This window comes from Cheilinus undulatus, linkage group 9 (genome assembly GCF_018320785.1).
Source record: "Cheilinus undulatus linkage group 9, ASM1832078v1, whole genome shotgun sequence".
Lineage (NCBI taxonomy): Eukaryota > Metazoa > Chordata > Actinopteri > Labriformes > Labridae > Cheilinus > Cheilinus undulatus.
The window spans coordinates 20812531-20823951 of record NC_054873.1 but is presented as its reverse complement, the minus strand read 5'-3'; the positions used below and the strand labels follow the sequence as shown (position 1 = coordinate 20823951).

At 38.9% G+C, this 11421-nt stretch overlaps 1 protein-coding gene across 1 annotated transcript; it reads left to right on the top strand.

Moving 5' to 3' along the window:
- Positions 1–2518: 2518 nt before the first annotated feature.
- On the top strand, positions 2519–10993 carry LOC121515738 (pyruvate kinase PKM-like). The gene is made up of 11 exons (XM_041796687.1): positions 2519–2576; positions 3894–4072; positions 4181–4272; positions 5296–5427; positions 5532–5718; positions 5810–6080; positions 6156–6306; positions 6407–6559; positions 7809–7975; positions 10043–10224; positions 10450–10993. Exons 2-11 carry the CDS (start codon positions 3922–3924, stop codon positions 10554–10556), a joined length of 1593 nt encoding a protein of 530 aa, XP_041652621.1. The 5' UTR covers positions 2519–2576; positions 3894–3921; the 3' UTR covers positions 10557–10993.
- The last annotated feature ends 428 nt before the right edge of the window (positions 10994–11421 follow it).

Here is an 11421-nt window from a genome sequence, read left to right as displayed (position 1 = left end):
GTTTTATGCATGTTAACACCATCAGGGCATTTCAAAGAGTCGTCCACAGGAGGGAGCTGTTGAGACAGAAAGGAAATCACAGCAGAGTTTGTCCATACTTGGTACCAAAATGTACAGTCAAGCCTCCTGTAAGCCATAAAACTGTGATTTTTTGTTAAAAATGTCTTCTCAAATAGATTTATATAGTTTTTTTTCTCATACAAATTTGTCACATGATTGTTTCTCCTTATTTCTATTATTCATTTTAAATTTTGTTTTACTAGTGAAATGTCATTTTTGATAAATGCATCCTAGGAGAGGCATGCTTGCACACTCAAAATGAAGCACTTTTACGTTGCATACTATACAAAGATATTGCGTCACTTTTGCAGCACGACTACACTACACACTTGTAAACAAGTGTGCTGTGTTGATTTAAGATGTTATCATGCAGGAAAATACATAAGCATTTATAATTCATGGACCCTTTGACCTAGGTTCTTTACCTGTTGTCCATGTGTTGTCTGTTCTGGAATATTGGACCACAATTATCACACATATTGCTCCTAGATCAATACAATCACTCTGAGTTGTTCTTACATTATGACTGCATTAAAGCCAAGTCCTCTGGCAACCTTTTGTCACCATTTCATGGGATGTCATTGGATTCATATTTCAGGGCTGCGGACATTTTTCTGCAGGTGGTAGCTCAGCTGGCATCAAGCTGGCTTCCCCCTCATGGCTATAAAAATCCTTAAATGGATGGGAGGTGCGTGAAAGCCAATTGGGAATTAAATTTCCTTCTCCCAACAGATCACTGCATGTCACAAAAATATGAAGTTGTGGTAAAAACAGCATAAATCCTTCATGTGAAGCTGGTCACACCTTCTCTGGTCAATCAGCCTTCCTAGCACCAAATTAAAATAATGAGAGGTTTAATGATGGGTAAACCCTTGCAATGAAACACATATTTTAGCCAAATACTAAATTATTTGCTTTTTATTATTTTGAGGAAAAAATTGTGCTATAAACCTGAGGAATGTTAATCATATTTCAGTTTTTTAAATAGATGTATTTATGTATTTATACATACATAAAGTGGAGTTTTCCCATCAGTAGTTTAAAATGAGGTGAGACAGCACATGTTGAATGTATTAAATGGCCAGATAGTCTCCCAAGGAGGAGAGAACATTTATATGTTGACTCTGACTGTTGGTGGATCTAGTTTAATGTGGTACAGTATGTCCTTCATCCGATCCCATGTTTTACAGAGCCATGCATGGCACAACTGTATCGGTTGAGCATATGTACCATAGCATACTGTTCCTCGACTGAAAGACATATGGCGGGTTTACATGTATTTTTAGAAAAGTATGTCACCTGTCACCACTGCAAACTCTGTTGCCTATATGATATTACTGCATTTAAAACTCTAAGTAAATTACAGACACATTTACAGTCCAGTGGAGCATAATGCATCACTGTCAGGAAGTCTAACATGCCAAAACAGATGCAAGGAAGAGGTTCTGTCTGCTAAATATTCAGAGATACAGGTCTGACTATAAAAGGAAGAGTAGTCTAAATAATTTAAATACATGGAAAATTGAAACTAGCCACGTTTGAAAAAAAAAAGGCACTGACATATTGGTCAAGACAATAAAGACATCATGAGATTTCTTGAAGATTCCTATTTAAAAAAAACAAGTATGATAATATAGAGGTAATATCATAAATATAATGGAAAAGAGATACAAACTAAATAAACACTTTTGTCTCTATGAAGAGATGAAAGTAGAGGAAATATTATATCTTTCAAGGCAGTCATGTTATTTTTTCAATGCACTGATAAGGGCTTTAAACAAATATTTTATGAACATTTTTGTTTCCAATTCAAGCAAAATGGTCTAAAATGACCCAAAAAGTGACTTGCATAGGGGGGCAGAAATGAGCAATTTTTCAAAAGAAGCCTTGCTGATTAAAAAAAAAAATGCTGCAAAACGACCTTTGGCTCTCTTTTAAAAAAGGAAAACGGAAACTTAAATTTGTAGTCTTTTTCTGGCAAAACTAAGTGAAATCATGCTTTTTTAAGACAGGTCATTCCATCATATAATAAAATTTATAACCTCAGAAAATGAATCACAAATCTATAGCCTATAAAAAATGATTATTAATCTTTTTACTCCAGTAAAGTGGTACAGCTTCCATTTCAGACAGGCACTTAACCTTTTCTGTTGATAATTTGGGTATCAACCGGTGACGCAGCCCCGTAAGTATCAGCGCAGGGATTTGTGAAGGGGCAGGCGAATATCACTTGCACCTGTGCTGTATACTCCCTCAATATTTGTAAATTATTCACACTTTCAGTAAGAATAACATTCGATAATTTTTCAACATAAATGACAAAGAAAAAATCCTGTGGAAATAAAGGTTTTATTTTTCATCAAAACTGTTAATCTGTTCTTCTCCGTCATGCCCTACTTTCTGTGCCGTCGCGTGTATTTTCACTTTGAAAGTAGTTCCGGTTAGTGAGGAGGATAAAAACTGTCACTTGAGCTGAGAGCAGTGGCGTCTTGGTCCCTGCAAAGTTCACCCAGTAGGTGAGTAACAGCTGGCAGACTTAGCTTAGAGACAAACTAAGAAAGAGGAATTTTCTATTAGTTTGAGGTAGAATATGTATTTAAAGCATACTTCTCGGTATGTTTTAAAAAGGTAAAAAGCCACTGAACAAACTTAGAAAAACGTCAGCCCTACTTTTAAATGCTTCTTAATTCGTCTTTGTCCATACATTTTGTGTAGTTACTGACAGTTCATATTTAAATACATAAATTTGCTTTTATCTTAATCTACTTCTTGTCATTTATAATATAAGGAGGGATTTCAACAGCCTTCATGTACTTCGAATAAAATGCCTTTTAAACTAACTAGGCCTACATGCTAGCTGTATTTCTCTAACCAACTAGTTAATTCACAGATCTTTTAACCATTGTCTGCATTTTGTAATTCTGCATATTTGCTCTGCTTTTTGTGCATATCCACCTTGTAGGAGAAATAAATTATGATGCCAATATGTCCTCAGCTTTTGTAGCTTAAAAATGAAAATAATGGGATAAATTGCAGCATTATGCGTGAAGTCTCTGATGTAAAGGAGCCTTTGTGGACAGCATTTCGCAGAAATATCTGCAAAATTGATGAAAGATGCTGCATATTATAGCTATATTTTGAGTTTTCTGATAAGTTTCTGCTGTCTATGCTGTACATACATTCAGCTGACCATGTTATCTTTGGTAAATGCTACAGCAGAGATGTGCTCGGTACATGCACTTTATGTTTCCATGCATTCTCTCACAACACACAACACACCAGCTGCATACCTACACTACAGCAGACTGTAATCAAATCCTAAGATTTCTGCTTTCCTGGTAATGAACATTGTTTGGATTCTCAGCAGTCATTGCTCCACGCACAGGCAGCATACGTTGCATGTTTTAAGGAGTTATTCTTGTGTGAACAACCTGCAGCCACTAGTTTAAAGTGTGCCGCTCCTCTTCTTCAGCTGCACAAACTCTGGCTGGAATGTGGGATTATGCAGCCAGGCGGGCACATACTGCCATTGTTGCTCTTTTGAACTGGCCATTCGGTCAGCTTGCACAGTCACTTTCACCACTGGTGCAGGCTTAAATTAATCCACGGAGAGGTCACACCTGACTATGAGTATCCATTTTCCATTGACATGATTGATGGGACCATATTCAAACTTTGTAAGACTTTTAGCTCATAATTTATATTTTTTATACAGTTTTCATGACAAGATTTTAATGTCAAGATTCAGGGAGCGTTTTTGTCATGATTTCGACAACAGTTCAATGAAAAATCTTGTTGATCATCACCCTCTTCTCCTTTTCTTTTCTCCACAGGAAGTTTCCTGCATTTTCAGAACCAGTCATGTCAAAGACAAAGGATATGGGCTCCTCCATCATCCATACGCAGCAGATGCATGCTGCTATGGCTGACACGTTCATTGAGCATATGTGTCTGCTGGACATCGACTCTGAACCTGCTGTGTCTCGCAACACTGGCATCATCTGCACGATCGGTCAGACTTATTAACAAACCCAGTGAATTCATCCCTTTTCATACTCTTGAATATTACATTACCCCCCTTAAGTTTAGCCCTCACTATTATTTGCCTGTCTCTATGTAGGACCTGCCTCCCGGTCTGTGGACATGGCCAAGGAAATGATCAAGTCTGGAATGAACATTGCAAGAATGAACTTCTCTCATGGCACACATGAAGTAAGTCAAGAGTCTGAACCCTGACAGTGCAGCACAGCAGGAGCTTCCTCACCCTCTTCAAATGACTCAGTACAAATGTACCCTTTACAGCCGCAGCTATCGGCGTGACATTACACTTGTGACTGTCTGTGCCTGTAATCTGATCTATAAGCTTGTGCTCGCCCCCTCAGAGCCATGTCCCTGTTGTTGCTTGTGATCTGCTGAACCTCCACACTATACTGATGACCTGTCCCGTTTAAAAGTCATGCCTCATACCTTTTACGCTGCCACCTGAGTGGATGAGCCGTCAAATCTATCATTAGTCCAAGTGAAAACACCCAGAGGAGCTGCAAAGGTTAAAGCAGTGCTGCTTATTTCCAATGACTGGTCTATTGACTTGTCTGTGTAGTACAGCACGGCTAAAGGGCAGGTTTATCATAGCAAAAAAGATAGAATTGTCAGTCAAAACTTGAGAAAATCACAACAAGGCAGTTCATGATTTGTTACGTGCAGTCCAAAATAGATGTAACCCCTATGTTATTGAGATGTCAGTGGTCAGAGCAGCTATTTATAGCTGTTTTTGAGAGTCTGTCCAGCAGCAACAGTATAAGTAGACAACATTCATTTGTGACCAGAAAAGTATTGCAGATTTGAATATTTCAGATTATTTTAAAAACATGTTCATGTTTTTGTGTGTGTTAAGCATTTACTAGATCAGTACAAGTAGACGTAGTGTTTACTGATTTTTAATCACCCTGCTTTAAAGGAGAAAATTCAAATGTTAAAGAAACTCTTGCCACCTCTCTGTTAGCAGCTGGCCACAAACTGATCAATGTCATAAAAGTTTGTTGCAGCTGTCATTTGGGTCTGCTGTATTTAGTTATGTAACCAAGGCTGCCTTATTTGTGGGACCATAGGACCAAGTTTTTCCACCTCTCATTAGACTGATGCTTAAAAATGTGAGACATTTAGAGTTAATCTTTGTCTCTGAGGGGAAATAATGAAGGTTTTTAAATAGATGACATTTCTTTCAAAATCCTACAGTACCACGCCGAGACCATTAAGAATATCCGTGAGGCAGCTGAGAGCTTTGCACCAGGATCTGTTGACTACAGACCAGTGGCCATCGCTCTGGATACCAAGGGACCAGAAATCAGGACTGGTCTCATCAAGGGCGTGAGTTCTTGCTAATAACAATGAAAAGCTCCAAAGAGGCTATTTTGATTCATACAAAAAATATTGTAAGTAATATTTACACAGTGTTTTTTTTTATTTTTTAGAGCGGCACTGCCGAGGTTGAGCTCAAGAAGGGTGAAACCATCAAGCTCACACTCGATGACCAGTGGATGGAAAAGTGTGATGAAAAAACTCTGTGGCTCGACTACAAGAACATCACTAAGGTTGTGCAGACTGGAAGTCACGTCTATATTGATGATGGTCTGATTTCCCTGAAGGTCAAGGAAGTTGGTAAGAGCACAGGAAATGTATCTATTTGGCTTATCTTTCCTGATGATTTAAAATCAAAATTAAGAGGTTACTTTTCATTTTGTGTCCTAAGGCAATGACTACCTGATGTGTGAGATTGAGAACGGCGGTATGCTGGGTAGCAAGAAGGGTGTTAACCTGCCTGGAGCTGCCGTCGACCTGCCCGCTGTGTCTGAGAAGGACATTAAGGACCTGCAGTTTGGTGTGGAGCAGGGTGTTGACATGGTCTTCGCCTCTTTCATTCGTAAGGCTGCTGATGTTCAAGCTGTCAGGAAAGTTCTGGGCGAGAAGGGGAAGGACATCAAGATCATCAGCAAGCTGGAGAACCACGAGGGTGTGCGCAGGTGGGTGAACTCTGAGAATCTGTGCAGTAATTAATCGTGGGAAAAAATAATCTAACTTTTTTTTTTGTCTGATAGATTTGATGAGATCCTGGAGGCCAGTGATGGCATCATGGTTGCCCGTGGAGACCTGGGTATTGAAATCCCAACAGAGAAGGTCTTCATCGCCCAGAAGATGATGACTGGCAGATGCACCAGGATTGGCAAGCCCATTATCTGTGCTACACAGGTCTGTGACATCACTGAAACAACTATTTTTTTTTATATAACTGTATATTATGATGTCCTAAGAGAAGAGTTTATCAAGAAGTATTGTTGGTACTTCACAGATGCTGGAGAGCATGACTAAGAAGCCCCGCCCCACTCGCGCTGAGGCCAGTGATGTCGCCAATGCCGTGCTTGATGGCAACGACTGCATCATGCTGAGTGGTGAGACCGCCAAGGGAGACTACCCTCTGGAGGCCGTGCGCACACAGCACATGGTAAGACAAGCCTTGTCTAGTAACATCCTTTTAAGTGTTTTGTCTTTTTCAGTATTTTTGTGCACAATGCATGCAAATGTTTTTGCTTGTTTTGCTCATATAAAGGAATATATTAAGTTTAATTTACTATATGACTTTATTTAGGCTATTATAGTTATCTAAAACTAACTAAATATGATCAGATACAGTGCCTTACTATAAGGCTGAATAGGATGCATTTCACTGTGATGGAATATGATGCAGGATATGATAGCTTATAATATGATAAGAAGCTCTTTGCTATTATAAGATGGGCTACAGTATAATAAGTTATGTTATGATGCAGTACCAATCCATACCACAATATTTGAAATATTATGCTTAAATGTAATACACTATGGTACGATAAAGTGTAAGATATGATATAAAGTTAAACTATCATGAGAAAAAGTGTGCTATGTGACAAGATCAGATTTGATAAGTTAAGATGTCATACCATACCTGTAAATTTGATATGCAACATATAGAGACAGCCCAATGGCTGGGATGGCTGGGATGGGCTCCAGTCCCCCTGCGACTCCCAGCGGGATAAGCAGTATAGAAAATGAATGGATGGATTGAAGTTCACATCATAATCTTTGATCTACCCAAAGTTCCTTACTTTCTTATAAAATAAAATCAGATCTGTATCCAAACATGACGTCGTTACCCTCAGGTTAAGACAAAACAGAAGTCCAAAATGAAACAAAATTAGTGTAAAATGCAAAGTAGTTTAAAAATGCATCAAAAAGGGGATATATTGCAATTACTGCAGAAATTCTGAGAATCATCATGCAAAAATTTCTAATTGTTTGAAAGCTGGACACTACAGACCCTTTAATTAAATATATATCTCAAACTGTTCCATTATGAGAGCATCCTGTTTTTTCATAACTCTTTATTGTTTTTATCTAACAGTCCCTGTTGCACTCATTCTTCTCTTGTCCATCTACTACCAAACACCTTGTTGTCTTGCATTGTGCTTTAACAGTGTGATCATGTTACTCACTCAGCATGTGTCTGAGGATCAGCAGTGCAAAGCAACATCCCTGGACGTCACAGCCATCGCTGTTGTTTAGCTTCATGTGTCAGTGTGCTTAAAGGTATGAAAACCTCTGTACTGAGGTTCACTTACCTTTGTTCTGTCCTTTATAATACAAACTAATTCTGCAGCAGAAACCCTTGTGACTACAGCTTGACTCTAGTGTTATTTTTACTTTCAAATCTTCAGATCGCCCGTGAGGCAGAGGCTGCCATGTTCCACAGGCAGATGTTTGAGGAGCTCCGTCGCACCTCCCATCTGACCCGTGACCCCACAGAGACCATTGCTATTGGTGCAGTTGAAGCTTCCTTCAAATGCTGTGCGAGCGCCATCATCGTGCTCACCAAGTCTGGAAGGTGAGAAAAAAAAAATCTCTTCTGCAAATCTCCTCTGCATTCTGAGTCATAATGTTCTCGCTGGCACCCATTGTCAGCAAACAGCAAACTGGTGCATTTTTCCATCTCTCTATCCCTCCACCTCCACTGCCTTTTTAACACAAGCCCTCAGATCTGATGAAGTATGCCAACTGTTATGGTACTCACACCCTGGGCTCTTCTATTGACCTTTAGGATCTGAACCCTGACATTTTACAAGTTAATTTTAACTCCCTGATCATTGCTCTTCATTTGGGAGTTCATCCCCACAACTCATGATACAGAGTAATGCAGGATGGATTTCTTAATAATGATGACTTTAATGCTTTTTACATTGAGAATGGATTACATGAGTGCTGTATGTGAAAGAAGGTGCAATCTCTTTACTATTTCAAGGCTTCTGAAGAACTGGACACTTTAACTCTCAGCTCATGGAGCCTCCTCTTTACAGCTTTCATCATGTCAATTTACCTGTTAAAACTCAGAAACTCTTAAAATCCACTGTACACTACCTGCCAGGAGCTTAACACATATACTGTAGCAACAAAGAGAGAAGTATTTAGCTTTAGTATTAACCATGTCCATTTATACAAAAGATGCCTCTTAGTGTCCATTGCAAGGAAATGCATTTCTTTAATGGGGGCCTGAAGCCATGGCGAGAGGATGATTTTTTTCACCATTTAGTGTGTTAGAATATGTGATCAGAGAATTACAGAGACTAAAACACAAGACAGCATGTGAAGAAAAATTGAAAGCTTGCCTGCCATGAACGTAGCATATTTTGAGAAATCTTTCATTCAAAAAGATGTATGAATGGCCAAAAAGCTAAGCTAAGCTAACCCATTCAGCCATCCAAATGTTTGTACCTGTTTATTTGTATGCCTTCTAACTTTTACTTAAATGTATAAATATATTTTAAGCTACCAAGATGATCTGACTATACATCATATCATCTGATAAATCATGCTGAATTTCATATTGATTAATCTAACTGTATTACATATGAGGCTAATACGCTAGCTAGCCAGCCGAGCTGGCACACAGTCATATGACCTCTCCAAAATCCATCACAAAAGTAAAAATATAAAAACGGGAAGGAGTTTTTCAGGCATGTCAGTTATCACTGATTTATTCCCATAGGAATAAATGGATTCCAGTTGACTAGTCTCTGTAATCATATGTAAGTGAAAAAAAAGGATAAAGAAAGATATTGCCCTTTGGAGTTAGAGGAGAGTAAAAAAGAGCTAACATAAAGTCAGTGCTTTACAATAAAAATTGTTGACACTGCTGCATGTGTTTAGCTTGCTAAATAATTTTCTCTATGGCAAGTGAGTGTTGAAAAATGAAGTAAAAGCAGATGTGCAAGTAAGCTAAATTGTCAAATCTCCCCTTAAAGCTGGCTCCAAATGCCAAGGAAACTCCATCAGATTCAATATTAAAACATCAATTTAAACAGCAGAAATAAATGTAGCAATGTTGGCTTAGGTAGATAGCTACATTATCCATGTAGCTTACGCAGCTAATGCAGCTGCATAAGCTACTCTTGCTGCGTTAGAATGTTTTCATGGAGGATAAGCTTTTCCCCTGTAAGGAGACTGTTGACTCAGCTTAATTAAACATTCTGTTATTGGGGTTTTCAGCTCGGGTTTGAAACTTTTGGTGTCCTAATCATTACTTTAATCCTTATCCTAAATGGAAGTTTAATCAGATTCTATTTTGAAAGTTTTAGTTAAACTTCCATTCTACAGACGCTGTCTCTGATGAACGGTCTGTGAGAGTGGCCATCAGAGATCAAACTACACAGGGGTTGATTGTCTTTTGTAATAATCAGTTTTGATTCTGTTTTGACATTCTATTTTTACTGACAGCTTGGCAGAGTCAATGTTTTCTGTATTGCAGCTGCCACTGTTGAGCTTAAAAATGCCTCCTCATAAACTAGTGGATGACATCATTGAGCTGCATTTATGTTGTATCGAGGCCATAATGGCATTTAAATGTGACAGTGTATAAGTGTTGGGCTTTTAATTGATCTATACTCGTCATCTGCAGGTCTGCTCACATGCTGTCAAGGTACAGGCCCCGTGCCCCCATCCTTGCCGTAACCCGCTGTGGTCAGACTGCCCGCCAGGCCCACCTGTACCGTGGCGTGTACCCCATTCTCTACACCAAGGCTGCCAACGACGTCTGGGCCGAGGACGTCGACCTGCGTGTGAACTTTGCCCTGGAAGTTGGTGAGTGTTTACGAGCTTTTTCGTGTTAATTTTTCTTATAAAGTACTTCACCAAATAACCGTTTTAGCCAGAAGTTTTGTTTAACTCATGTATTTGTATGTATCTGCTTGTGCGTAAAGCACTTTGTGCTATATTGCTTTGTATGAAAATTGCTATAAAAATAAAGATTGACTGACTGTTAATTACCTTCATATTATTTAACACCTATCTTTTCTCTATCCAAAGGCAAGCACCGCAAATTCTTCAAGTCCGGTGATGTGGCTCTTGTTGTGACCGGCTGGCGCCCAGGTTCCGGTTACACCAACACCGTTAGAGTCGTGCTGGTGCCTTGAACATCACCTGAGGACATTAGTAACAATTCCCCTTTGCTTATTGTAGAAGAAACTCAAAACCACACCGCTACTTAAAAGGACTTCCAAAACTATCTTTCACTGACAGCAACTTTCTAATTCCCGTCATCCATATTTATTGATATAATGTCTAAATTCTGCTGCCTAAGACTGAACTAGGAACCTTTTAGTGGAACCTTCTCTTTCATGTCTGTGCTGACTGATCAAATGACAGAGTGAAGTTTACTTTTCTTCTGCATGCACGCTGAATTCAATTCAAGTACATGTCTGGTCATTGGTTAGTTTTTTTTCTTTGATTGTCCAGGGAGACAGATCCATGTATCGTTGTTTTCTCACGTGTTTCATGCTGAACTGAAATCTGAGAAGTGATCTGACATGACTGGGAGTGAATCTATTAAAAGGAACTCTTGGGTCAGTGATGCCTGTCTTTTTACTGTTATCATTCTAAACTAAGTACATGGCCCACCCCTTTTTATTCACTCTTTTCAATGCTAAGTATTTTACTGTTCTATCTTTATTAAGAGGCTACTGGAGAGATTTAAGGAGAAGGGACATCAGCGGTTTTCATAGATGCACTTCCTGAAATGTTCCTTTCAGTTGTTCACACATGCACCTCACAACAAGCAGAAGTAGTATGAAGCAGATTATTACCAGTATGATGACTACACTGATCTCTTTTAGACATGTGACGAAAAAAATCATCAACCCCTCTATCTCCCTCAGGGGGATTTTTTCGGAGTATTTTTTGTGGTGTTCATACATTGACTCACCCAGACTACACAGAAAATTTGCACGGTAGCAGGCAGGAAAAAATTCCAAGTAAAGTTGGTGGGAAAACTCAGCTTTT